Below are 26,611 nucleotides of genomic sequence, written 5' to 3' on the forward strand. Positions count from 1 at the left end.
GCATGCGTGAATCACATATAATCTTGTTGTAGTTTGGAGTAACATACTAGACAAATGAACCACGCAAAGTTGCATAAGCCATTTTCACTGCATGGGAAACATTCTCCCCGGCTGACCCAGCCTGTTTCACCGCAGAAAATCAAGTCAATGATCCCACCCACCACTCAATCTCCCAAAAAACCATCAGGACCACCTCCGAATGTTGACCCACGAAAGTTTATAGTCGACCAAATCATTCGGGACTGTTACTCCAAACAAATCCTTAGAGACGGACGTCAGGTACTTGAAATTCGCTATAATACTCATTTGGGCATTCGAGAATACTCCCAATTCCCTCAAGCTCCTCCTCCTCCAGATGTGCCTCCGAGTCAAGTGGGTCTGATCAAAAATAGAATTCTTGTTCTTTGTACTAAGCTGTCGGGGCGTATTTTGTTGCAAAAAGGTAAGTACAATGACGTTAAGCATATATACCAGGTTGGTCGACTGTGGGATCTAGATGAATTGCGTTGTATTACTCGAGTATCGCATGACTCTCTCATTTTGCTGTTGAATAAAGACTACTACTGGAAGTCTGCCGAAGGTCCAGAACGCTTCATCAAGTTTGTCCACCACTTGGCATCCATATACTCAAAATTCACTGGTGGTTATCCCGAATTGAAAGGCTTTACGTTGCAGGAATTGGGGCTTCCTCCCTTGGCGAATACATCATCCAACCAGCAATCGAGCTCGCGTCCTGTGGTTCCTCCGCAATCAGCTAGTGTATCTCGCCTGCAAATTGACCTGTCTCGTCAACGCGTGGCCGATAATGCACCAGTGCTGTCGCACGCTGCTACCGATGGTAAAAACAACCGTGTAGCTAATCACTACAAAGAAATGGACTTCACGTCAAATGGGAAGCTCCCAATGAAGCCCATGTTAGTCATGGACGTTGACCGGCCTTCATCGAATGCCCCAAGAAGCATGCTTGACCCTGTTCCACCTAAGTTGGAGGCTCCAAAAAATGTGCTACCGCAATCTCTGAGTGTAGCTCAGTCCTCAGCCGCCTCATTGAATGACTCTCACAGTTTTGTCTTTGGAGTGGAGGACAAGGTTCAAGATGGGAAGGTTGTACCAACTATCACCGAATATGCAAATGCAACAGGAAGGACGCTGCCCTTACGCAATTACAGTCCTGAACGTCACCTGGAAGGGACTCGAAAAGTATCGGAGCCTCTTGAATCAGCAGCTGCATACAGCCTACAACTTCAGGCTGCACTTGATAAAAAGGAGGATGCGCTTCCACGCAATGATTCCACACTTCAGGAAAATTCGCTCCCAAAAAATGAACAATTTCCGAAGGACCATCCTCTTCCAAAAGATAGCTTGAACAGAGTATCTGACGCCTTTGAGGACGCAATCCAATATGACGAGCACTCGTTGTCATCCAAATCTGATCAGATTGACCCGACTAAAGTTCATATTGATAACGAACCATTCCCAGAGCAAGTAACTCCAACTGAGGCCGAATCCATTATAGATAACTCCATTCGCGAGATTCAGAGTTACATGGATACGGAATTTGCACCCTCGAAAACCATTCTGAGAACATCCACAAATCAACCAGTTCCTGGCGATATTTCGCAAACACAGCCTGATCCTGCGCTAGAAACTCCCGAAATGAAGAGTGTTACTTCAGTCGATAAATTTATAAATTTGGACTCTCTGAGTTTCGGGGCAGGTTTTGAAACACCCGTTACTGATGAAGAACCTCCAGTATCGGAAGTGAAGTTTGATAAAGACCCTGAAGTCGATGAAATGTTGGACGAGATAGGATGGAATGTCACTGAAGGAAGTGATCAGTTTATTAAGAAGCTTTCGACAGAATTGAATAATACAAAACGAAAAAATATTGCTGAGCTCATCAATCTCGATTTTGGAAAAGATTCTTTTGCAAATGAGATTCGGGTATCAGATGGTGAAGTTCATAATTTATTTGGCATTTTCAAGAAGATGGAAGTTCAGTTCAGTATGATTGATTCAGAAATCAACGATATTGAGAATAATTCTAGGGGTTTGCAAGTAAAAGCTGTGAACAAGAAGCTTTTATTCAATGAATTGAGCGAAATATTGAACAAGGTGAGAGTTAGTACTAGAGACCTTGATCTAGTTGCTCATTTTATTGACTTCAAAGACATAGACTCGATTCCAAAACTTGAGAGCAAACTTCTAGTTTTATATGGCGCACTTAAAACTTTTGGGGGCGCTTCTGAAGATGACTTTAGTAACATGGAAGCATTGAAACAATTCAAAATCAGGTATGAAGCAACTGCCCTGTCTTTCATGCAACATTTTAGCGACTTTATTCGCACAGAGTTTAAAAAGACTGTTGTGCAGTTGAAAAGTGATGTTTCACTACTGTACTCTAGGAGTCTTTTTTCAAGTTTGAAGCATTATTTGATCTATGTTGGAATTACAAACTTTGTGAGATGTGTCTCATATCGGGACTTAGAAGCTTTAGGTAATGATGTACGCTCCTTCCTTGTGACATACTTGACATCGGTGTTGAATTCTCTACTCAAAAGCATTCATCAAACTTCTTCTATCCCGAAGCGTTTATCCGAAAGTTTGGAATTTGGAACAAGCTCCCGGAAGAGCAAGATCAGCAGGTTTGGCTCTTCCAGATTGAGCAAAAGGGCAAGTTCTAACGAAGAAGCCAACCATGCCAATCTCAAGACATTGGAAGGCACAAAAGAAAAGGCTTCTGGGGAAATAACGGATTATAAGACAGTCATGAGTTTGGTGGCCGAGACAAGAGATTTAATGTTGAAAGTTCAATTCTTTTTGGGCCTGTTCTTCCATCTTTCGTCGCCTGATGACTTTGATGAAGCTTTGAAGAATACATCGTTCGAGGAAAGATTGAAGGAACTTCAGGATCCTGACTTGGATGAAGTCAATTACAAGAGCAATTCTAATGAGCTTCTTAAATTTATGACTGCTGTTTTTGGAGACTATGTCAATGGCTTCATCAGTAAAGTTACACCTTCAGAGCTAATTATCCCTCAGTTATTGGTTGAACTACACGCATTCTTGATTGAAGCTACCAACAAAGATCAGGATTTCATTGCTTTTAGCTTTATTGGCAAGCTTATTGAGAGATACAAGCGTTCATGGAACAAGCTTATCTCTCGGCAGGTGCATTTGTTGAACAAGTCTGACATTCGGTCCAAAGGCGAAGTTTTGCCTGTCGTACGCAATATCAACCAGATTGTTCTAAGCACAGAAACGACTCTAGAAGAATCCTTTTCGTACAAAGATAGTCAAGATGCACAATTGGAAGTGGAGCATTTCATCAACAATTCCTACAGCGAACTCACAGCAGCTGCGGTTGATCTCTTCAGCAGAGAAGATCCTTTATTGAAGACCAACGCACACGACGAAAAAGAACGTGCGCATCGGAATGTGGCGATACTACAAAATGTCTTTACGGTTATTCAGCAGCTTGATGATCTTAACTCTGCACGCGTGGATCCCATGAAACATGAAATGAACACAGTATTCAAACGCGTGGAAAAGGAGTATTTTAACCATATTCTACACCGCTACTTTAACAAGATGACAGAGTTTGTCCATACACACGGAGACTTTACAACAAGAAAGAAAACTGATAAGATTCTCATCAAAACTCTCGCATCTACACACACAAGCAAGGATGTGCAACCAAAAATTATTGAGATGCATCGTAAATTGGAGAGACATGTTGTGATATCGAATACCGTTTTCGAACAAGATTTACTTCGGCGTTTGTGGACGGATTTGGAATCAGAATTGACTCAGCTTTTCCAGACGTTCGATAAGATCATAAGAGGGGAAGACCGCGACACGGCAGTGTACGTTTCGGTTTCAGAAGTCCGCAGATACTTCCTGTCCGCTGCAAGCTCCTAACTTAAATCTAGTAACATATAGCAGCGACTTAAATACAAGGCAATACATCGTTTTTATTCTTAAGGAATCGTATGCATCTTAGCAGACACATTGTCAACAGAAATAATGGGTGCAAAATTGGGCCACCCGAAGGTGTCGTCCCGGCACCAAAAAAGGGCCACCAATAGGCGTGCACCATTTTCCACATCCAAGCACCCAAAGTGGCCTCATACATTTGTGCGCGGGAAAAAATATATCCATAGAAGGCGCTCAGAAAAAAAAAAATACTTACCATTGGAAACTCACAACATGCTTCGCCAATCCATTGTCAGAGCAGTCCGTTTTAACTCTACCGTGGCCAAAGCTGCCCCAAAGCCTTTGTCGAACGCATACGTCAACAAGTTGGAAACCAGATGGGAGTCCTTGCCAAAACAAGACCAAACTGCCTTGATAGAGGAATTGAAGGCTAGAATGGAGTTGCCATGGCAAGAATTGACCCCTGCCGAAAAGAAAGCCGCATACTACATTTCCTTCGGTGAATGGGGTCCAAGAAAGCCTTTGTACGCTCCTGGCGACAAGTCTAAGATTTTCTGGGGTACCGTCGCTGGTTTGGTTGCAGGTGTTGGTTTGTTCGCTGCCATCAGAGCCATGGCTCCAGCTCCACCAGTCTCTATGAACAGGGAATGGCAAGAGAAGTCGGACGAGTACTTGAAGTCCAAGAATGCCAACCCTTTTACTGGCTACTCTCAAATCCAGTAAACAGTGGGACAATTTTCGATTCCACAGATATTCAAACGATTTTCCCCTTAGCATTGCTTATCAACGGCAGTTTTTCTTTAAAGTTGAAGTGATAATCACAATAGACGACGCCTTGTTGCCCATTTTGTAGTTCACGAGTTTAGCTCATCTCTCTCTGTTTCCCCTCTTCTTCATAGAGCTTGTCTCCGGACTTATTCTAGATTGTGCAAATATCTGCTGTGCTTCAAAACTATTTTCTACTTAATACTCTTTAGCTTCACTTTGTTTGGCTATAATATCTTCCCTAGTTTGTTTAGGCTACTGTTAGGTTCCGAATACAATTGGTAGTGTATATTCAAGTATGAACTTCTTGGTTCCTGGCTTCCTGCTACAACCGGAAGCCAGGCTTCTTATAGACTTAGTAACTAGGGGTTATCTCATACGACAAAGCTTATCTGGAGGTTACCATAACCGGGGTCTGGACTACCCCCAGGTTCCCCTGTATGGGCGGCCTAACAGCTACCTTGTCTATGGCAATAATCGTTAATTAGCGATGTGTGATTCATCCAATATTACCTACGAGCACACTTCAGGCTCTTACCGTAATGCTTGCGCAAGCGTTTATTAATGCTAGTGATGGCCCTAAGAAGGGTTTATGCAAAAAAGTTGTCTTATTCTCCTACTCATCATCATTCGGTCCAAACTCGCCTTCAAAAATAGTGGCTCCTGCTTTTCTTCTGTTCTCAATTTCGACGCATTCCTCCATTTCAAGAATCTGGAGCGCAGTTGGTCTTTCAAACGGATTTGGTTTGAGCATAGTGCTCACTAATTTGTCAAGGTTGTGACCATTGGCCACGAGAAACTCTGGTGCACCTTTCGGAATAAGATCCCTAATGTTCTCTATCAATCTCGAACCATGTTGAATAGAAAGCGATCCAGATGAACCTCCTGTTTTCGTGTTCACTGGTGGTTGGAGCGGCGTAGAGTTGAAATTTGATATGACTGATGAACCGGCAGAGCTCAAATGATGCAGGCTCATGGGCTGAGCATTGATTGAATTCAATGATGACGTGTAAGAAGTCAAGGAGGAAAAATTATTGTGATTCAAGAAATCGCTTATGTTGTCACTAGACAACATACCAGCATCACTCAAATCGCCACTTCGAAGCTTCCTCCATGGCGATCCATTTCCTGGCAATACTATGTTTGTTGCGATCTCCAATATTATCAATCCCACGCTAAAGATATCCGCAAATGGTGTGTAAATCTTGTCATTTAGCAACTCAGGTGCAATGTAATTCCGATCACCTTCAATGTCAAAATCCTTCTCAAGTATTGGAAGTTTTGTACATAAACCAAAGTCCCCAATTTTCAAACCTCCCTCAAAGGTAATGAAGATGTTCGCCGGTTTTAAATCAAGATGCAAAAAGTTCTTCAGATGAATAAATTTTAGACCAGATGAGATCTCAATAAGTATTTTCCACACCCTAAATTCATCAATCTTGTAATTTTTGTTTTCTTGAAGAAACTCATATAGGGTTCCTCCCTCGCAGAATTCTGTCATGATATAATAGTGGTTGTTGAAGCTCCAAGCTTCGATGAAGAATACTAAGTTTTCTTTGCCGTCTTCAACTTCTGTATCATCAGTAATTGAAGTGAGCAGTCTTAAAGCTTCCACTTCACGCAATATGGATTTCCTTTCATGACTGCCTATGACAGGCTTCCTGGTTCTCTTTATCGCAAACTTCTCGTTTTGAAAATTACATTCAAAGGCAATAGAGAACTGGCCACTTCCCACATACCGTATGCTGTTTGGTCCAAACTTTTCTAGTAAATGCTCATCGGTGTGCTTCTTCTTTTCTCGTGCCTCTATACTTAGAACTGGGTCAAGGTCATGGCGAAAGCTGGAGGTAGACAACGTGATGGTGTGATCATTGGATGCCTCACGCACAGCACTAGGAAGGTTAATTGTCACTTGGGAAGATGCGACAGAATCTGGTGGCATGTGCAGAATTGGAGTGCAAGGTTCATTCAGACTAGGGGCTCGGAGAGCCTGCGTGAGTTGGGGGTTCTTTTGCACAAGCAAATTTAGTTGCTTTCCCCTGCTGCTCAGCTTAGTTGGGGTCTCAAGAACGACATCATCAAACTCAAGGTCAGATTGGCCGTCCAAATCAAGTTCAATGGCCTTCTCAGCTTTCACTGTAGATGCTATTTTGAAGAATGATGAATTTGATTCATTGAGTTGAGAAAAGGAAGCATTTCTCCCCACTTCAATAGAATGGTCATGATTTGAGTAGCTGTCGTCAAAGTCTAAAGTCCGATTCATGTCTTTACCCATCAAGATAAGCGGGTTCTTTTTCATGGGTGTTTCCGGCGGTAGTTTCTTCAGGGGTTGAGGAACCGAATTCTTTTTCAATAATCCTGTTGATTCAAAGGCCGTTTGAAGTGGTTTGACAAACTTGTATGATGATTTTGATGAAGATCTTGAAGTTGTTTTCAGAGGAACTTGAAGCTTGTTTTCCTTCTCTTCATCATGTTTTAGTTTTTTCAGGCCTGCGCTAGTACTCCTATTCATAGGCTCGGCATCCACGTCAGTCTTTTCAGTATCATGATATATGGAGAAGTTAGAACCGGAAGAAACAGATGATTTCTTATGGGACTTCAGTGGAGACTCATCAGTATTGTACGGATCAAAGTTATACCCACTCAATGGTGAAGACGAGTTCTTGAACTTTGAATTTGGGCTTTTGAAAAACTTTTTTAAGTTAAATTCTCTTCGTCCAGGAGATGAAGACAAGTTGCTCGACAGCTTTAAAGGTGACATGATGCGAAGTTTGTTTGCGTTTTTAAACATTTTGTAACTGCTTTGATCTGAATGCGTTTTTGAAATGACTGAGTCAAAAGTGCTCTTATGTTTGCTGGCAGAGCTTGGTGATGGAGATTGGCTCACTAACTTATGTGGTCTCTTGAACTTATTGAGTGGAGTAGACTTGTCTATGAGCGGCAGTGAAGACGGGATATTCTCGTGTGTCGCCAGCGACAGTTGTGGGTCATCTTTGAAGTTTGAGTCAATGGATAGATTGAAAAACTTGGAGGAACGTTTCAAAAGAGGTTTCTTCCCAGTAAAGGGCACATTTGATGGGCGAGGGAGAATAGGACTCAGCGTCGAGGCCTCTGTGTCTGTCGCAAACGAACCATCACCTTCTCTTTCGTCTTGCACACGAGTCGTAGTTGCGTCACTATCATCCAAAGTGTCGTCTATAGTATCAAAACAATGTAAGCCCTGCTTTACATTGAAAGGTGGGCTCTTATTGAGTTTTTTTGGCTTGAATTCCTCATCATCGATGTCATCTAGAATTAAAGAGTTGAAGGAGCGGGAAAATACATTGTTGGCAAAGTCGTCAAGTTCGGACTGATGATTGCGATGTACCCCCGACGGCAACTTTGAGGGAGTTGTTCTTGGATGGCATGTTTCTGTAGGGGTTTTGAGTTCTGTATCATCACTAGAAGTTCTAGCAGCCTTATTAGATGAACCTTGCGGGTGTCTCTTCATGTTGAGAATTGTGGGATTCTGCGGTAGTGGCGGAGAAAGACAGATGCAAGAAAAGAAGTACAACAGACAAACTTCACAAGGAATATGACTTCAAAAGCTAACGTGGTGGAAAAAATGCGTCTTTTCCCGTCCGTTTCACTTTTGTTTTGTTCCGAAACGACTGTCTAGTCCCCCACGGTTAAAGATGGACTATATTTCGGTGTAGATGTTGTTGTTTTTTGGGGCGCGCAACGTAAACAACAGGGGGTAAACAAACGCGAGGGAACACCGCGCTGTTTTTGTTACTTTACTCTACTTCCCGGTGCTTCTACTAGAGGATAATAATACGTGAGGCAATGAATTATGTCGTTACAGAGTATCACAACAATCATTCAAAGCCTAACTCATTATCTAACAAAGACGCTGTGGTTCGCGTCTAATTGTTAAACATGTAGTTGTTTCCTGTACGCAGTGCCCAAATATATTCAATGTTTTGTGCAAGAGATTCTCAACAAGATGGCTCTCTTGGCCGATTTCGTTGATGGCCTCATATACCGAAGGTTAGAAAAACGGATATTGCATTAATTACAATAGAACCTTTATCTGGCTCGGGGAGACACAACTCACGTACGCAGACCTAGAATAGAGTTATCTTGGGCTCTCACGTAATGATCGCTCTCAACGTCAGAGTGTAAACAATACCAGGAAAAAAGATGTTGAGCACCACCATGCGTGGATTTCCATAACCTATTCAAAGAGTAGAAAATCGAAAAAAGTCTTTACGGGTGCAACATCAGCTGGCATTCTGTTACCACCACATGCATATGCTTTCTATGCATTTATTCAACTCGTCTTCCTTTTTGTTCTCAATACGTATTTTACATGTACTTTTCTGTAGTCAAAGGTAAATACAGCGTTTTGAGCACGGACTGTAGAATCCGATGATCGGTCTTTGCTTATTCAAACCCTTATACATCTCCTTTGATGCGAACTCAAATTAATGTATCATAGAAATGCTATGTTTTGGGTCGGTTCTATTCGCAACTCTCCATCACTCATTAGTTCCATACAGATTCCTTATTTCTCTAAACCTTCTTACATGAGAGCAATATATGACCATTTTCATGAGTAAATCATGGTGCGTCAAGTTGATAATGTGATGGGATTTTGGTCATAGAGTAAGCGTTTCCTACGAGTGTTCGAATCATGCTCCCAGTTGTGACGCAGACTCGTCATGTTTTATGTTGAGAAGACTTCGATAATTAAGCGCTGTGCATCATCCGACTTTTTGACCACATTTGACGAACAGTATGCGTGGAGATATACGAATAGTTCGACTCACTTTGGTCTGAATAAAAGGAAGCAAAGAAATAAGAAATGTTGTTAAATCTGGCTCTTTTCTGAGATGACCTAGAAAGCTTGTATAAGAATCCTGGAGTTATCGGTGAAAAGTCTTGGTGAAGCGCGCTGACATTTATGAATGCGCTGATTGGCTGAAGACCTGTCACTTTTCATTAGAGCTTAGTTATCTCTAAGCGGGACGGGCGGACTTCCAGTGCGCGTATCCTGTATGCCAGCTCTACCTTCATCTCGGCCAATCTGTACGAAGGAGCTTATTACAGAGTCACAACCAGGTGTGCGAGTTTTTCCATTGCCCTACGGTGCTTGCTTTCCGCTCTTTATTGTCTACCATCCTTGGTAATGCCATATTACACTCTAGATCAGCATGCCTTCCACTCCTGATTCATTGCTATCCAAGGTGCAAACGCCATTGGCCACCGACTCATCTGCTACTCCTGCCAAGAGCCCAAAGAAGGAAGACCAGCACGAAAAACTTTCACTATCACCGCTGCTTAAAGTTGAACAAAATCATACTGGTAAGGATACTGAGCAGGGCGACATCGAAAGCCGCAATGAGAAAAACAATCTGAATGGAACTCAGGGTCCTGTCCAGGGTCAAAGTCTTGATAAAAGTGAGAACAACCACCAAGAGCAAGTACATGACCAAAACAAGAATTCAACACAGAGTCATAAGGTCGATGAGAACCTAAAAGAACAGACACAACAAAAACCAGATTCCAGAAGTGTGTCTCCAAAGGCCAGCCAACAATGTTCAAACTGTGGCACTACTAAGACACCGCTTTGGCGCCGTGCCCCCGATGGGACTCTCATTTGCAATGCGTGTGGCCTATATTTACGATCGAATAATCATCATCGGCCTGTCAACTTGAAGCGTCTGCCTAATACTGTACCTATTCATAAGGAACAGGAAGGTTCGTGTAAAGGTGACGGCCGCTGTAACGGCACAGGCGGTGCAGTTGCTTGTAAGGGTTGTCCGGCTTTCAATAATAGGGTCGTGATTAAAAATGAAGATAAATCACGACCCAAATCTTCGTCACCAAAAGAAGGCGAAAGTCCCAAAGAAGATGAAAACTTGGCCATAGCTTGTTTCAATTGCTCCAGTACCATAACCCCGCTTTGGCGCCGTGATGACGCCGGAAACACAATTTGCAATGCATGCGGTCTATATTACCGGCTTCATGGTAGCCACCGCCCAATCAAGATGAAGCGCAATACCATCAAACGACGCAAGCGTAACCTCAATGTGCGTAGCGACACTGAAGCCAAATCAGAAGGTAAGTCTTCACCACTGCCGTCCTCCCTGGTACTGACCAGCCTGCTTCCAGCTACGTCATGCTTTCCTCCTTATTCTGGATCTGGCCGTGTACCGAACGGCCCTGGACCACTACCTGGGCCTCCACCGCGGCTTTTCCAACCAATGTACTACGTCCAGCCAACAGCTCAATTTGCGCCACATGTCGGTCAGCAAACTGTTCAGTTTAATCAGCACCCTCAACGGAATGTGCTTCCTGGACAAAATTCGCCATCTCTTCAGAACGAGCTACCGATTCCAACACAGCTTCCGCCAGTGCAGCCATATGTTCCCCACGTACAGCAGTCGCCGGAAGCTTACACATCATCCGCGCGAGGAACTGCAATCAAATTGCCGTCTATAAATGTAACGCCTATCAAAGAAACTGACGGCTCGCTGGACGGTCGACACTTGGCTGTGGACTTCACAAAATACTTTGGATCCAGCGAAAAGAAGCATCCCATGTCCATAGGCGGGCTCTTGAATGAGAAATGATAAATACATGCATTTACAGATATTTAATTAAAAAGTACTTGGCTTCAATTTATAGTTGAAACAGATAACATCACCTCTGCTCTCGGTACATCGCGCGCACATCTTGCTTGTGCTTATCGATGGTGTTTGATCACGTGTACTTGTACAATGGACAAACTGATCTAACATATACTACTTTCAGCATGGCTGTGGACGACTCAATCACTCGAAAGGTGAAGGATATCACCGCTGGCTTCGTGGGAGGCGCTACCCAAGTTCTTATCGGCCAGCCCGCAGACTTGGTCAAGATCCGGCTCCAAACAAGCACCACACCTACCACCTCGAGCCAGGTTATACGTAATGTCCTTATCAACGAGGGCCCATTAGCTTTTTACAAAGGTACTTTGGCCCCATTGATTGGTGTGGGTGCGTGTGTATCCTTGCAATTTTACGGTTTCCATGAAACCAAGAGACAATTGCTAAAATACAGTGGCCAGTCCACGTTGCTGTTGTGGCCCCAGACTTATATCGCTGGTGCTGTTGCAGGGATTGTCAATACTCCGGTCACCGCTCCTGTGGAGCAGTTACGTATCCTAAGCCAGTCCAGCACAAAGTCTTCCTCTCTTGTGGAAACGATTCGACACATATATCTGACTCGAGGCATGTTGGGCCTTTACCGAGGATTTAGTATTACATTGTTGCGTGAGACCCAGGCATATGGTGTCTGGTTTCTCACGTATGAGGCCTTGATCGATTACATACAAAAGAAAAGAGGTTACTCTCGCAGAGAGGAGATTCCCACTCCGGAGCTTTTGTTTTCCGGTGCAGTTGCGGGCAATGCGTTGTGGCTCAGCAGCTATCCATTAGATGTGATCAAAAGTAACATTCAGAGCGATGGTTTTGGGGCCGCGTCAAAATATAATGGCCAAATTGGTGCTGCTACTAAAGCTATTTGGCTTGCAAGTGGTGCCCGAGGTTTTTGGAAAGGTATAGTTCCATGCCTCTTGAGAGCAGTTCCATGCAGTGCCGGAACTTTTGCTGCTGTGGAAACAGCTCTTAGAGTCATGGGAGAATGATCCTGTTTATGTATTCCTATTGATTAGAGGTAGTATTGTTCAAGAAGGTTTTAACGAATGTAGTTATTACGTTAGCTTCTTGGTTTGTTTATTTTTTTTTTTAATACAATGTGTCATATAATCCTTATCTGTCGCTCCTATTCACAATTTGTCCACGATTTGCCAGTCTTTAGATATTAGTTCTATGTGTCGTTGATTTGTTTATATTTTTTTTTTATTATTTTCTATTATTCATCAGTCTTTCTTTCTTATAATCTTAAGCAAAAAGAAGTTTGTCAACGAATATTAGACATACCACTAAGTATTTCATGCTTCTGTAGCTGAAAGGTGTACAGTTTTTGTGCGTAGGAATCTGGTTTGCACCCAATATTGTGCGCCGTCATGTACCGCAACCAATACTCAATATTGCCATCAATTACACCTACTCCAGCGTTTCATGTTTCTGCTCATAAAATCCCCATCCGTTCAGCCTGTCGCACATCAGGTGTTTCTTCATTCTCTGCGTCTGCTTTTCTCATGGTTTAACAAGTATAACAAAAAGCTGATTTATCCTCCAAACCCCAACCAAATCACTACCAAGAACAGATTGTATCCCACCTACATTGAGCATTCAACCGAGCTTGGAACTTTGCTCTTGGGCCACGAGCCCTTGTTGTTGAATTTTACATTGCAAGGAGATCCCGAGTGCAATAAGGTCACAGGAGCGTTGTTCGACATTCTTAGTGACAAGAGTAAATATCCGCTCGATGTTTCTAAATCTGTTAGCCTTGCCAACATCACATGTGACTCAAGTGGTGGAAGAGAACTCCAGCAAACATATGCCGTGAGTAAAATTCCCACGGTAGTTTTGTTAAAGAAGCAAATGTTGGTGGACCGCTTTATTCCTTCCTCTCCACTGAAAGTCAGCGAAGAATTGACCGAGTGGATTAAGTCTATTTACTAAAATTATCGTCTTATGTATATTGTATTTACAAGTCTGCAGTTGCTTTTCTCCGTACCTCATTCATCCCACCCATCTTTCCATCTTTGTTTCCATAGGTTGCAGTCAAAACGAGGCTTGCCCAACTTCTTGTTAACATCATTGTGTGCCTCGCAGAGCCACTTACCAAAAACATCCTGAGATTCTGTTTGTGGTTCCTTCTTTTCCATGTATCGCTCGAAATCCTCGCCACAATACCAACAGGGATAAAAGTTACCAAATAATTTAAGGAACTGCTTAAGATCTGACTGTTGCTTGCTACTTGGGTTCTCAGGGTAAGTAGCAGCAATTGAATGAAGGAGGCTCCATGATGATCTTCCAAGTTTCTCCACATCTGGTGGATAATCTTTCTTGTAACCTCCTGGAAGCCTCTTTTCTTCTCTTTCGCTAGGGGCAGCAGCTGGAGGTATGGGAGTGGCGGATACAGCTCCAGGTTCAGTGCTCTTGCTTTTGCTCTTGGTCCTCCCACTTACCATTTGAAAGTCTAGAAGCGTGTTGCAAGCTCGACATCTATGCTGTTAGTAAAAATGTGAAGAGTGCTCATTGGGAGTTACGTACGGTTTGCCATCTTTATCGTAAACAATCTTACGACCGGAGGCACCTATTACAGGCCTTTCAGCTTCTGAATCTATGTTCTTGACTTCTTGTGTCATAGGAGTTAAAATGAGCTTAGTAACACTGGAGACTGCATTATGAAAGCGGCGCTCGCCTTCAAGAAACAAATGCAATATAGCGCATATGTCGGGCTCCCACACAATATTACGATATAAAAGACTGAATGACATAGGGTATATATGCATTTGAAAGGTCTTTTCCGCTTGTCCAATCTGCACATTAAGGTGCACCCGACTAAGTGAACAAGCCTTACCTACACTTATGTGAATATGCAAAAGCCAGGGATGTAAAAATTAAGCTTGAACAGCAGCTTTCAATGTGCGAATGTATTCTTGACGTTGTCTGATGAGCTCATCACATAAATCGCCAATCTCTTGTGTTTTGATGGCCAGACGGGACTCATAGAACTCGGATAAATCGTACTTCAAGCCGTGTTCCTGCTCGTAATCCCAAGCTTGCTGGATCATCTCAAGTTTGTCAATGTCCTTGACGTAGCGAGCTTCTAAACAACGAATCTCCTCGTAATCAAGCCACAATTCTTTCATCTCTTGGGCGAAACGACTGTTGTATCCCTCGACCAACAGCTCCAAGTACTCGATAGTTTCAAACTCACGTCTGTGCTTCTCTTCTTTGGTAACTCCTCCAAAAGGTGTGATATCGCCCACAAGAGCTTCTGCAATATCATGTACTAAAGCGATTTTGACACACTTGTCGATATTCACCTTTGTTGACGGCACTGCCATTGCGATAATAGACATACGATACATGTGGTCTGCGATGGACTCCGTTTCTATGAGAGGAATGCCTCTGTCGATCCAACCGGTTCTCGGCTGGGTCTTCAATAACCGTACAATCTGCATAAACGCCAACATGCAATTAATTGGGCTCTTCTTGGTTAAGAGTTCTTTTACTTTGGAAGGCACCGCAGCCTCTGGGCGCCAAAGGGAGTCTGACATTTTTCTTGCAAGTAAGGGACAGAACAACAGTCTTCGTAACATTTACACAAATCGATGGAGAAGAAAATAAACAAGTGTACTGCACAGTGAACGACTTACAGCTGTAGGCTTACAATAAAACAGATACTTGACAAGATGTACGTAGGGTTTATTTTTACTATTAAGACAGGTGCTTAGTCTGAGAACGTTTAAGCAATCAATTCAACAACACCACCAACAGCTCTGATCTTCTCTTCAGCCAACTTGGAGACAAATCTGGCCTTGACGATGACAGGAACGTTTGGCAATTGACCCTTACCCAAAACCTTGCCGTAACCGTGAGCCAAGGTGTCAATGACTGGGGCAGCAGAAGAAGAAGCAGACTTGAGGTACTCTTCTCTCTTCTCTTCTTCAACCAAAGACCACAACTTTTCCAAGTTGATTTGTGGCTTCCAGAAGTGGTTTCTTTGCTTGTGGAAGTATCTCATACCAACCTTACCGAAGTAACCTGGGTGGTACTTGTCCATGTTGGTTCTGTGGTGGTGTTGACCACCGGCCTTACCACGACCACCTGGGTGCTTTCTGTGCTTTCCGACTCTACCCTTACCGGCTAAACTTGTTAGTACATAATGATCGAAGAAGACACAATTTTCGAGGCGGAGGAATAGGAATATGATTGAATAACATAATCTTGCAAACAAGGACGATTGCTGGAAAACTTTTCATATATCCACTTATATACCGCAATCAGGAATGGAACGCATTGGATTTTGGCGTATACATACCGGAAACATTTCCTCTGTGCTTTCTGGTCTTGGTTAATCTGGTTGGCATTGTTGATGTTAGAACAGATGTAGAAGTAAGAAAGTGAGAAAGCTCTATGAAATTTTTTTTTCCTCGCGGTGCGGCATCCTGGGCCTGACCAGATTGGGAACATATAGGTGCAGTCCAAACTTCTCGGTACACAGTCGCGCGAGCGAGGGCAAAGCCCTAGAATGAAACACGTGATTATAAATTATATTGCAGGTGAGTTCAACAACCGTTTCATGCATCTAGAAACATAGTTGTATGTGCCGCTAATTTCAGTGTCATAATACAAGTTGAAGAAAAGGTAGAACCTAAAACAATCGAATACTCATGCTCTAAAAAGGAAATCATGACCTACCCCAGACCTCTTCATAGGTGTTCCGGCCCTTTGTTTCAGGAATGTAGTTCTTGATGAAGAGATAAGACAATGCACACATGGCAGTAAAAATGTAATAAACTCCTCCACCAATCCATGAGTTCTTTAAAATGGGAAACAAAAACCCTACAATGAACGTTGCTAACCAGTTCATTGTGACACCCCAACTTTGCGCCAGCGCTTTAGCCTTTGGTTGTGTGACCTCCCCAACCAATAAAAATGGGATCGGACCCAATCCGATTGCAAAGAACGTAATGTACACGAATGTGCCAATTATAGATAATACTGCGTTCGTGTAAATAATCCCCAATCCCAAAATTGTCGACAGCAATCCCATGAATGTTACTGATGTTAAAAGTAATGGTTTTCTGCCCAACTTATCTACCAATGGTGCTGATGCAAATGTCACCACGGCATTGACCACAGAAATCATGCAATTAATGAGTACGGATTCGTTGGGGAAAATAGAGATCAACACAGAAACTCCATAGAATATAATCGAGTTAATTCCGCAAAACTGCTGAAGCACTAAAATTCCCGTGGCCACAATCTTTGAATTGGTATACTCCGAGGAAGTGAGATATTTTTTTAGTGAAACTTTTCCATCTTGATGAGAGGGAGATGGATCTGCCACATCCTCCTCTTGGAGCAAGCTGTCCTGTTCTGGAGTAGCGTTTGACGTATTTGACAGAGAATCGCTCTTCCAGCTATTCACTTCTAATCGTGCGCTAGCATAATCACCACCACGAAGCCTGTGAAGAGTCGTGAATGCTTTAGCGCTGAACCCACTGTTAAGGAGCCATAATGGCGACTCTTCGACGTAAAGGAGAACCAAGACAAAGTTTACAGCCGCGATCACGGCACCCATGAACAAAAGTAAACGCCAGTCATTGTCGTTACCCCACCACAATGCTAGAATCTGAGTAAGCAAAATTCCAATGTTAACTGACACTTGGTTCATAGAGCCCAAAAATCCTTTGTATGGGGCAGGCGCAATCTCGTTGATAACTAATGAAGTCACAACTAGTGCAGACCCAGCGCCAATGCCAGCAATAAAACGGCCAGAAAGTAAAACGTAGTAAGAATTGCTAACCCCATTCAAGGCTGAGCCCACGAAAAACACCACATTATGTAATAAAGCCGTTTTTTTTCTGCCAATCGAATCAGCAACTGTGCCCACGTAGAAAGATCCAACGAGCCCTCCGATACTGAAAATAGATGTAACTAGGCCGACTTGCTCATTGGATAAGGGAGTACATCTGGGAAATCCTCTGGATCCGAAAAAAGACTGTTCGTATGGCTCTGCGCCTGGAACAGACTTTCTACACGAAAGAATCGCTTCGGGCGAATTCAATTCGGCCATATGATAGCCAAATTGGAGCGAGCCAATGCATACAAATGCAACAGTGGCAATAAGATTTGCGGTCAAATTTTCCGCTTTTGGCATTGCGTTTCAATATTGACGGCGGTTCAGATTGACTAAGAATATGGATTCCTTATTATATGGATTCCTTATTACGTCACGTGTAAAGGAGGTGCGTTTAGAGTCTCACTGTTTATTTAGTGTTCGGACTTTAAGATTCAAAAAACATTACTATTATTTACTAGACCTGCTTTTCTTCTAGGATATTATCGTGTCGTCATTATTAAACTATGGGCAAGAAGTTGCCTATGATCATCATTGGAATGCCAAACACATCTCTTTTTAGCGTCCAAATGCAACCTGCGCGAATCTTGACATCTTTTTCTGGGGTGAGTAATGTACACTCAGTCATGGTGGCACCAAGAAAATCACCAAAGGCGATTCGAGAGAAGAGCTCGAAATATTCAACCACAGATTTGTCGTCTAGAAGCTCTACTATAAACATTGGCTTTTGTCCCATAAGTTGTTCTTGAGTCCAGCCTGTAAGCACCGTAAATTCGCGGCCAACGTATGCAATCTCGCCTGTTCTTCTCCACACAATTGTTGGTGTCCCACTCACCTTGATAAAGTTGTCGTACGTGAGCAAAGTCCGCTGAAAACACTGTTCCATGAAAATTAAGTCGGCTTCACGTAACGAATTTGTGCATGCAATAAAGGAAGGCCGATACACAGCCATTGATTTAGCCATTTTCACAAGCATTTCACGTGGAAATCGATTTCGTAGATAAGCAATTAACTTGTGGAATCCAGGAGTGTAAGAGAATGGTTTGCTTATCCGAGCATAGATTTCCTCTGGTTCTCGGAACGGTAGGTTCTCATCATGATCATCAGAATTTTCGAGAGACATACTGATGGCGAAGGAAACCATCAGCTGAGAATTACGAGCATAGTATGCTGCGGGATCGCTCGCGCTCAATTTTTCAAGGTACTTCATCACCTCTGGGAAGCATGGGCTGTAATCTGTTCGTCTTGAACCTAAGAAATATTGATTAATCGTAGGATCACAAGGAGGAGCCTCAGAACCGTTATAAGACCGGTTATTCCCATTGTGGGCTTCTGTTTGCATTCTTGTAGTCGAATTGCCCGCATAGTAGGTTGATGCAAGAGAAGAGGGAGAGTTCACTTTATGGTCAATGACGTGCGGGGAAAGTGCCGGAGATAAGTTCATTGAGTTTGGTGTACCTTCTGTAGATGTGGCCAGAGGATTTGGATTGAGATTCATGAAGTTATCCTGAAGTATGCTTGACAAAGTAGAGTATTCCAAGTCTGCGGCAGACGAGAGGAAGTTGGTACGTTTCCTTTGAATCCCATTTCTTTTATTACCGTAGTTAGCATCATGTCCTGGATCTAATTCTGCAGAAACAGTATTCTCGTCTCTTACTTGGCCATTATTCTGCGGAGGTAAAATGGGTACTGCCACTGGATACTGGTGATCGCCAGTGCTTTGTTTGTTGATACTCAGGGTTTGATGGCGGTCACTCGCCAAGTCCAGAGGATTCGTTATACCATTTTCTCGAGGATAAAATCGATTTGGCATGTCGTAAGTTTCCCCAGAATATCCTTCAGGCTGCTCGGCTTTTACTAATCCAGGAACAGTAGGAGCCTTAGTTAGGTCGGTAGACCGATGAGCAATGTAATTAGGAAGCGAGTTACTTTGCTGAAACAAAGTTGCCTGAAAATACTGCCCGTTTGATAATGGCTGGTGTCTATTCGATCCAAGGACAGCGTTACTAGGGCCACCTTCCTCTCCATTGAGATGTGGCTGTATTAGAGATGGAGGTACGTCTGACAAATACTTTTTTCGTTTCCGAGGAGCATCCTCACAAGTATCCTGTAATCCACGTTGGATACATCGGCGACAAGGCCTGGACGTGTCACACGTCATATGTGCCTTATGGCAGTGGTTGCATGCACGAGAGGTTTTCTTTCGTTTCTGAAGCGTTAGTGTACGAGTAAATTTAGCATATCGGCCTTTCGAAGTTTAGGCAGATTAAATATTTTAGGGATCTCAAGGGATTCTAGAGTACATACGGCTTTGACCGGAGGAGTTTCTGAGCTCATTACAACATTAATCCGTTATGACTCCCAGAAACGAGACTGTTGGTACTGTGAGGTGTGGTGTAAGAGGCACGGGTGCACATGTATTTTTATCTCTTGCATGCAACAACGGGGCCCTTGATTACAGACGCATGGCGCAACAATTACGTATTCAGTAGTATATTTCTGGGAAATGAGAAGAAAAGCGGTATTCAGCCGGCCTATACCTATTAGACTGACTAATATCCTAATAATTGTAAACAAATAATGGAAACCACGGTATAGTCTTCTCTGACTCACCCTTCCAAAGAATAGCCTAGGTTCACGCCTTCATTCTCTTTAGCTAAAGCGACAAGCTTTTCTTTCAAGAGCTGCATATTCTTCGTTATTGGCTTGAAGTCTGGTAGCCACTCAGCAACTCCAAATTGGAGAACCCCTCTAGCTCTTGTTTGACCATGGTCCTTGTGGCCATAAGACCCGTGCAACGTCAAGCGAAGATTCTTCGATGAGTATGAAGCTCGATGTAAAATGTTGCTATTATAGAATACCACATCTCCTGGATGAAGTTCAACCACCATTTCACCAGTAATGTGTTTTGTGCAATCTTCATCTGTGGTCTTTTCCCTCTCTTCTTCAGTCCGAACTCTTTTATGAGAACCGGGAACAACAATAAGACAATGGTCTTCAGTCAACGCCAAATTAAATTGAGTTCCACTAAATGGATCTTGAAGAAGCTGCGCTGCCTCCTCTTCCTCAGAGACTTCTGGTCGGATATGATCTCTATGCCACTGAAGATCAAAATCTGTCAATGGGTTGATCAACATATTAAATAGTTCCATTGACAAGCTATCGATTGATGTTTGAAGTATGTTGCTTGCTATTTCCAAAAGACGATCGTCTGAATACAATTCCTGAAAAGGAAGTGACATGTCTTTGAGTTCAGGATGGAGAAGGGCAGTCACACCCCATATATCGGGACTGAAATTCTTTGGCCATGGAGGAAATTGTTTACCTCTGGTCCTCACATACGGCCAATGGCCATCACGAGCATATTGCACAACTTTCTGTGATGCTTTTATATAATGGTCAATTTCCTGAGAGGAAAGAAACCCTCTCACGATAGTAAAGCCTTGCTCGGCAACTTGGTCGTGATATGTATAAGACTTCGTCATTTACTGGCTTTTGTTTTTGATCAAGTACATTGCTTATATAGTAGTACAGGGGAATCTTATCTCTTCTCGATACGGAAATGCGACCCCACAATTCACACAATGCAACGTTACAACGGGAGACAGACAATCGATTACAAATCAGATTACAAATTGCGATACTTTGCTATCACTCGTATAAATTTATACTCTATTCCATTGATTTGCTTCAGAACATTATGAGTCTTAGATGGGGAATTCTAGGTGCTGGAAAAATCTCCGGCCAGTTCGTTCATGATTTACTTGTTAGTATCGAAGAAGGTGAGAAGACGCATATAATTACCAGTGTCGGAAGCAGAGACGAGAAGAAAGGGCATGAATTTGTTGAGAAGCACGGAATCACGGCAGAGGCAAACCTTGGCTACCTGCCCAAAGTCCAAGACTATGAAGGTCTATACACAAACCCAGATGTGGATGTTGTCTATATCGGAACACCACACAACTTTCACAGGGAACAGGTATTGAGCGTGCTTGAGCATGGGAAGCATGTTGTCTGCGAGAAACCGTTTACTGTCACCAGTGACGAAGCGAGAGAAATATTCGAAGCCGCAAAACTGAAGAACTTACTAGTTATGGAGGCCATGTGGACCCGTTTCTTCCCTGCTGTTTCCATGATGAAGAAGCATATTTTTGAGGACAAAGTCTTAGGAGATGTTTATCGACTTGTAGCTGATCTCTCGCTGAACTTTGATATCAAAAATATGCCCCCTTCTTCCAGAATCCGCAACATCAATTTGGCAGGTGGAACTACTTTAGACATGGGTATTTATCCATTGACATATGCGCGTATATTGTTGGACCAAGGAACTGGCAAGAACGCAATGCCCTTTGAACATAAAGCGTTCCTCACGCTCGATCCCACAGATGGTGTTGACCACTTGTCCACCATATTATTGAAGTACAAGGACGGCAAGCATGCGATACTCACGAGCTCTAATCTTGTAGATGGACCATCGCCATTCCTAAGATTAGAGGGGTCCGAAGGAGTCTTAACCATGTATGCTGATAACCCAGCCAAGGCCCGCCATTTCAAAATTGAATTCAAAGATGGAAGAGATCCGATTGAATTCGAGGAGAAGAACAACTACATTGGATTCATTCATGAGGCAAATGCAGCTTTCAAGGCTATTCAAGAAGGAAAAACGCAAGTGTCAGAGATTCCGTGGGATGAGACTCTATTAGTGATGGAAACGATGGACAAGGTGAGACATGATAATGGTTTGTACTACCCTGGAGAAGAGAGGACGAAAAATTGATTAGTTCTACGCCTGCATTTCTAGTCAAAAGAAGTACTTAGTATATAAGTAATTTGATAACCAACGTGTTTTATCAGTGCGCTGTACGACTGATTCATAATGGGGTATACCCAGGCCGAATAAGCATGATTACAGTGGAATAAAAAAGAAGCCCACACAAGATCTTGAAAGGCTACTTTCTCCATGATCAGGTAAAAAATGACTACGGTAGCAGAATAAATCTCATCACGTGACGAGATTTCCAAAATTTTTAACCTAGCGGAGAAAAGTCTCTCCAATGTACATCCCGTCATATCGGTTTCTTTCTACCATGGCATCGATTCTTTCTAAATTTTCTAAGGTTCCGATTGAAGATATTTCTAAGGCTTCTGCCTCCTTATTTCCAGAATTGTCTACTGAGTCCAAGGCTTTGTCTTCTCAGTTTGAAACTTTGTCAAGCAGACTTAATGAACCAGAAACTTTGGAAACTTTAAATAACAACTTAAGAACCAAAACTTTTGTTTCTGGCAATGTTCCTGCTAAGGTTGATTTGGATTTATTCTCCAAAGTTTTGCCTGTTGCCTCCCAGTGGAAGACTGCTGAAGAATACGCTAAGTTCAGACACATTTTGAGATGGGTTGACTTGGTGCAAAACACCTTGGTTGAAATTCCTGAAGCCCAAAAGTTAAACATTAACTTGGATACCGAAGTCCCTAGAGAGATTAAGGAAAAGAAGAAGCCGGCTGAAAAAGCTGCTCCTGCCGACAACGCTGCTAAGAGTTCTGCTGAAAAGACTCCAAAGGTTCCAGCGGAGGGCAAAGTTACTAAAGGTGAAAAAGGTGCTGAAATATCCGAAGAAGAGAAGAAACTCAGAGCAGAAGCTGCTAAGGCTAAAAAAGCTGCAAAGGCTAAGGCTAAGGCTGAACAACAGGCCAAGCAACAAGCTGCTGCAGTTCCTCCTAACCCTGGTATGATTGACTTTAGAGTTGGTTTCATCCAGAAAGCTGTCAAGCATCCTGATGCTGACTCTTTGTATATGTCTACTATTGACATGGGCGACCCTGAAGGCCCCAGAACCGTTTGCTCTGGTTTGGTTAAATACATCCCATTGGAAGATATGCAAGAGAGATATGTTGTGGTGGTCGCTAACTTGAAACCTGTTTCTATGAGAGGAGTTAAGTCATGCGCAATGGTTTTATGTGCTTCGAAGGATGATACTGTGGAATTCGTCAACCCACCGGCTGGATCTAAGCCTGGTGACAAGATTTTCTTTGAGGGCTACAATGCTGTTCCAGAGAAGCAATTGAACCCAAAGAAGAAGATTTGGGAAGCAGTGCAACCTGGTTTTAGCACGAATGAGAACTTTGAAGTGACTTACACTGTTGAAGGTAAGCCACCGGCCAAGTTGGTGAACGAAAAGGGCGAACTTTGCAAAAACTCCACCATTGTTAAAGCTGACGTTAAGTAATTGGTTTACGCGATAATAGATGCATATCACAGAAAATAGTTGTGCGTACCTGTAATAATGTAGGGGGGCTCATCAAATGTTATGTCAAGTATTCTTAATAAATCACCATCTCATACTTGCAACATGATTGGAGATGCGCAGGTGTTAATTTGCTGTGCCAATCTGCACACCACTACTCAAGTTTTGAAACCACTGCAAATGAGGCTTCTAGACAAGACAATCGCCCTTGAAAAGGATAAAAGCGGTTCTCTTTCTCTTGTTCCGCAAGATAAAGAAGACTTATGGCAGCTTTATAACCTTGTGCAAAAAGGTGACGTTGTTGAACTTTCAACTGTTCGAAATGTCAAAAAGACTGAAGGTGGGAAAGCTGAACGTGTTCACGTTCGGTTGAAGTTGGCTGTCGAAAACGTTGAATATACTCCAAGTGACGAGGTGATGAGGATAAGAGGAAAAACAACGGAGCAGAGCGAATATGTCCCCAACCAGAGTTATCATACAGCAGAGGTACAACTAAACAAGCCACTTAAACTCAACAAACCCGAATGGGATGAGATTAGCTATGGAATCGTCCTCGCAGCATCTTCTGTTGAGAAGAAAGCTGAGGTCGGTGCTGTGGTTTTGCAAGAAGGTGTGGCACACTTATGCTTGCTAACAGATACGATGACAGTTCTTCGAAATAAAATTGAAAAGGCAATCCCTAGGAAAAGTAGGGGTGATGCAGGTGGAAGTGCTCATGATAAGGCAATGGCGAAGTTTCTTGATATGGTTCAGTCTACTGTGAGCCGCAACTTTGACTTGGAGAAGTTGAAAGTTGTAATTCTAGCATCTCCAGGTTTCACAGCAGGCGCATTGCAAAAAGCAATTTTCGATGCCGCAATAAAAGAAGACAATAAGCTTATATTGAAAAACCGCTCCAAGTTCCTCGTGGTTCATTCTTCTACTGGTTACCTTCAAGGTTTGGAAGAAGTGTTGAAAGATCCTACTGTTCAGAAGAATTTGAACGATACCAAGTTTGCCCGTGAAGCAGCAGTGTTCGAAGAATTTCAAAAAGTCTTGAACGAGGATGATGATAGAGCTTGGTATGGACCCAAGGAGGTTGCGAAAGCAGTTGAAATGGGTGCTGTGAAGTATTTATTGCTCACCGATTCACTTTTCCGAAGCGATGACATCTCTGAGAGGAAGCATTATATCAGCTTGAGTGACGAGGTAAAGAACCAAGGTGGGGAAGTCTTCATTTTTTCAACTTTGCACGATTCGGGTGAACAGCTTGACCAGTTAACTGGAGCTGCTGTCTTACTCAAATACCCAATGGATTTGTACGAATCGGACGAGGAATGAGCTTATTTCATTGATATTCATTCTAAATACAGTGGCTACTAAGGTTCACCTGCCGCTTCTTCCCCCATACAAGTATATACAAATAAATTACCTAAAGAACAAAATTCAGAGTCTTTATGTCATCGAAGGCTTTTTTGTACCACAAATCGCCGCCTCTTGAGAAAATCATCATATCCTGGCTCAATCCTAATACTAAGGCTAAGAAAGAACCCTTTTTCACGTGGTTGAATTTTTGGACTTTCGTCATATGGCGAATTGATCCATGCGTATACGCCACTATCGCGCCGGCGGCTGTCGTATTTAAGAAGTCGATCGTATTCCTTGTATAGTCGATAAGATACTCCAAAGCGAAGAAACTAGAGACACCCAATGAATATTTCAAACCTAATCTCGCGGCGTCTTTACATCCGCTAATAATCATCACGTAGTTCTTCTTTTTATGATAAAAGTACCATCCTCCCACAGTTGTCGGAAGGCGGTGTGCATTCTCTGTCAAATACCGAAGAGAGGACAACTTGACCCCCTCGTAGAACCCCAGTCCCGCACCAATAAGTCCTCCAATGGAGGCAGCCATCCTTATGCGATCGTAAGGCTTGAGATGGAAACGCTCATTGCGTAGAGAATCAACATTCGTGTCTGTTGTATCCATTTCATATACTGGAGAGCGAAAGTGTGTTCGTCTAGAACGGACTTGGTTTGACCACAAGAATGTTAGTGACTTGAAAAGGTATATTCCAAACTTGATTTTCGCACCCAGGTAATGCACACCCGTTGTACATCTTCGTACCAAAAGCACGAAGAAAAAATTAGCGATAGGTAAACAATCAACTCAATATTTGAGCTATGGGATCGAAAAGGTAAATCTTACCTACAGACTATTAAGGTGACATCTGCTACATTAAAGTTTTAGACGGTTTAGGCAAAGACGGGTATAAATAACAATGTGACACATATATATCATTGATCCAAAATCGACTTGACGAACTCTACATAGTCGACATTTCCATCCGACGTGACATTTACCCCCTTTAACAATTCATCGACTTCAGCATCTGTCAACTTTTCCCCAATCGAAGTCAAAATGTATCTTAACTCACCAACACCAATGTAACCTGTTTGTTCCTTGTCGAAGACTTGAAATCCTTTAATGTAGTCCTCAGGAAGTCCCAATGGCTTGAATCCGTCTGGTCTGTTGATAATCTCCTGATAAGTGTCAAAGTCGAATTCACTCAGTTTAACCTTGTCTTGCAATTCCTGGATCTCAGCCAAAGTTGGGTTTTGGCCAACGGCCCTCAATAAGTCTCCCAAATGCTCAATTGGGATCTTTCCAGTTCCTTTCTTGTCGAAAAGAGCAAAGGCATCTCTATAGGTTTTTGTATTGGAGGACTAAAGGAAGTTGTTAGTAGCAGACTTGGTTTTCGGGCAGAACGACACGTCACCAACATTCAAGTTTATTCAAGTTTCACTGTATTTTCTCAGCACATCCTTGAATAAATGTCATGTTAATGAACCGTAGACATACCATAATTTGATAGAAAAGTGCAATAGTGTCTAATGTTGATTGATGTTCGAGATCATGTAAACAAATGCACGTGATCCAACATTCTCCAATGGTTCAACTTGCCTTTTCATTATAGACAATTTTCCAAGTTCATCCTCTTAGATACTAAAAACGAATAACTTAAACATCCAACAATGTTGCTTCGTTCGTTTGAGAAATCGTCCGTACTTTTTTCCTCTTCTGTATGATTCATCACTCGTGATATATTTGAACTGCCTAGCGCGCTCAACAGTAAGTTGGAACTAGAACTACTAGC

General features: G+C 42.7%; 17 protein-coding genes across 17 annotated transcripts; 8 read left to right on the top strand and 9 right to left on the bottom strand. All coding sequences in view use genetic code 12, as the record gives it.

Moving 5' to 3' along the window:
* Window positions 1–54: 54 nt before the first annotated feature.
* On the top strand, window positions 55–3,921 carry SEC3 (GTP-Rho binding exocyst subunit; the record flags this gene model as incomplete). The annotated part of the gene is made up of 1 exon (XM_002616552.2): window positions 55–3,921. One exon carries the CDS (start codon window positions 55–57, stop codon window positions 3,919–3,921), a length of 3,867 nt encoding a protein of 1,288 aa, XP_002616598.2.
* Window positions 3,922–4,209: 288 nt separating this feature from the next.
* COX5 (cytochrome c oxidase subunit Va) lies at window positions 4,210–4,659 on the top strand (the record flags this gene model as incomplete). The annotated part of the gene is made up of 1 exon (XM_002616551.2): window positions 4,210–4,659. The coding sequence occupies one exon, from the start codon at window positions 4,210–4,212 to the stop codon at window positions 4,657–4,659; it is 450 nt and encodes a 149-aa protein (XP_002616597.2).
* A 658-nt stretch (window positions 4,660–5,317) lies between these two features.
* On the bottom strand, window positions 5,318–8,191 carry SWE1 (tyrosine protein kinase; the record flags this gene model as incomplete). Its single annotated transcript, XM_002616549.1, has 1 exon — window positions 5,318–8,191. One exon carries the CDS (start codon window positions 8,189–8,191, stop codon window positions 5,318–5,320), a length of 2,874 nt encoding a protein of 957 aa, XP_002616595.1.
* A 1,705-nt stretch (window positions 8,192–9,896) lies between these two features.
* Window positions 9,897–11,318, top strand: SFU1 (Sfu1p; the record flags this gene model as incomplete). Its single annotated transcript, XM_002616548.1, has 1 exon — window positions 9,897–11,318. One exon carries the CDS (start codon window positions 9,897–9,899, stop codon window positions 11,316–11,318), a length of 1,422 nt encoding a protein of 473 aa, XP_002616594.1.
* A 119-nt stretch (window positions 11,319–11,437) lies between these two features.
* YMC2 (Ymc2p) lies at window positions 11,438–12,373 on the top strand (the record flags this gene model as incomplete). Its single annotated transcript, XM_002616547.1, has 1 exon — window positions 11,438–12,373. The coding sequence occupies one exon, from the start codon at window positions 11,438–11,440 to the stop codon at window positions 12,371–12,373; it is 936 nt and encodes a 311-aa protein (XP_002616593.1).
* A 436-nt stretch (window positions 12,374–12,809) lies between these two features.
* On the top strand, window positions 12,810–13,316 carry FOB63_002402 (uncharacterized protein; the record flags this gene model as incomplete). Its single annotated transcript, XM_002616546.1, has 1 exon — window positions 12,810–13,316. The coding sequence occupies one exon, from the start codon at window positions 12,810–12,812 to the stop codon at window positions 13,314–13,316; it is 507 nt and encodes a 168-aa protein (XP_002616592.1).
* A 56-nt stretch (window positions 13,317–13,372) lies between these two features.
* ERV1 (flavin-linked sulfhydryl oxidase) lies at window positions 13,373–14,005 on the bottom strand (the record flags this gene model as incomplete). The annotated part of the gene is made up of 2 exons (XM_002616545.2): window positions 13,373–13,867; window positions 13,961–14,005. 2 exons carry the CDS (start codon window positions 14,003–14,005, stop codon window positions 13,373–13,375), a joined length of 540 nt encoding a protein of 179 aa, XP_002616591.2.
* A 255-nt stretch (window positions 14,006–14,260) lies between these two features.
* Window positions 14,261–14,965, bottom strand: FOB63_002404 (5'-deoxynucleotidase; the record flags this gene model as incomplete). The annotated part of the gene is made up of 1 exon (XM_002616544.1): window positions 14,261–14,965. The coding sequence occupies one exon, from the start codon at window positions 14,963–14,965 to the stop codon at window positions 14,261–14,263; it is 705 nt and encodes a 234-aa protein (XP_002616590.1).
* A 146-nt stretch (window positions 14,966–15,111) lies between these two features.
* Window positions 15,112–15,429, bottom strand: RPL28 (60S ribosomal uL15 domain-containing protein; the record flags this gene model as incomplete). The annotated part of the gene is made up of 1 exon (XM_002616543.2): window positions 15,112–15,429. One exon carries the CDS (start codon window positions 15,427–15,429, stop codon window positions 15,112–15,114), a length of 318 nt encoding a protein of 105 aa, XP_002616589.2.
* A 627-nt stretch (window positions 15,430–16,056) lies between these two features.
* Window positions 16,057–17,532, bottom strand: HGT18 (Hgt18p; the record flags this gene model as incomplete). The annotated part of the gene is made up of 1 exon (XM_002616542.1): window positions 16,057–17,532. One exon carries the CDS (start codon window positions 17,530–17,532, stop codon window positions 16,057–16,059), a length of 1,476 nt encoding a protein of 491 aa, XP_002616588.1.
* A 199-nt stretch (window positions 17,533–17,731) lies between these two features.
* ZCF11 (Zcf11p) lies at window positions 17,732–19,393 on the bottom strand (the record flags this gene model as incomplete). The annotated part of the gene is made up of 1 exon (XM_002616541.1): window positions 17,732–19,393. One exon carries the CDS (start codon window positions 19,391–19,393, stop codon window positions 17,732–17,734), a length of 1,662 nt encoding a protein of 553 aa, XP_002616587.1.
* A 448-nt stretch (window positions 19,394–19,841) lies between these two features.
* On the bottom strand, window positions 19,842–20,717 carry FOB63_002408 (uncharacterized protein; the record flags this gene model as incomplete). The annotated part of the gene is made up of 1 exon (XM_002616540.1): window positions 19,842–20,717. The coding sequence occupies one exon, from the start codon at window positions 20,715–20,717 to the stop codon at window positions 19,842–19,844; it is 876 nt and encodes a 291-aa protein (XP_002616586.1).
* A 77-nt stretch (window positions 20,718–20,794) lies between these two features.
* FOB63_002409 (uncharacterized protein) lies at window positions 20,795–22,009 on the top strand (the record flags this gene model as incomplete). The annotated part of the gene is made up of 1 exon (XM_002616539.1): window positions 20,795–22,009. One exon carries the CDS (start codon window positions 20,795–20,797, stop codon window positions 22,007–22,009), a length of 1,215 nt encoding a protein of 404 aa, XP_002616585.1.
* Window positions 22,010–22,286: 277 nt separating this feature from the next.
* Window positions 22,287–23,456, top strand: ARC1 (Arc1p; the record flags this gene model as incomplete). Its single annotated transcript, XM_002616538.1, has 1 exon — window positions 22,287–23,456. One exon carries the CDS (start codon window positions 22,287–22,289, stop codon window positions 23,454–23,456), a length of 1,170 nt encoding a protein of 389 aa, XP_002616584.1.
* A 198-nt stretch (window positions 23,457–23,654) lies between these two features.
* Window positions 23,655–24,794, top strand: FOB63_002411 (ribosome dissociation factor; the record flags this gene model as incomplete). Its single annotated transcript, XM_002616537.2, has 1 exon — window positions 23,655–24,794. One exon carries the CDS (start codon window positions 23,655–23,657, stop codon window positions 24,792–24,794), a length of 1,140 nt encoding a protein of 379 aa, XP_002616583.2.
* Window positions 24,795–24,885: 91 nt separating this feature from the next.
* On the bottom strand, window positions 24,886–25,443 carry FOB63_002412 (uncharacterized protein; the record flags this gene model as incomplete). The annotated part of the gene is made up of 1 exon (XM_002616536.1): window positions 24,886–25,443. One exon carries the CDS (start codon window positions 25,441–25,443, stop codon window positions 24,886–24,888), a length of 558 nt encoding a protein of 185 aa, XP_002616582.1.
* A 308-nt stretch (window positions 25,444–25,751) lies between these two features.
* Window positions 25,752–26,319, bottom strand: MLC1 (Mlc1p; the record flags this gene model as incomplete). Its single annotated transcript, XM_066102233.1, has 2 exons — window positions 25,752–26,157; window positions 26,261–26,319. 2 exons carry the CDS (start codon window positions 26,317–26,319, stop codon window positions 25,752–25,754), a joined length of 465 nt encoding a protein of 154 aa, XP_065958383.1.
* Window positions 26,320–26,611: the final 292 nt, after the last annotated feature.

This window comes from Clavispora lusitaniae, assembly GCF_014636115.1.
Source record: "Clavispora lusitaniae strain FDAARGOS_655 chromosome Unknown tig00000078_pilon, whole genome shotgun sequence".
Classification (NCBI taxonomy): domain Eukaryota; kingdom Fungi; phylum Ascomycota; class Pichiomycetes; order Serinales; family Metschnikowiaceae; genus Clavispora; species Clavispora lusitaniae.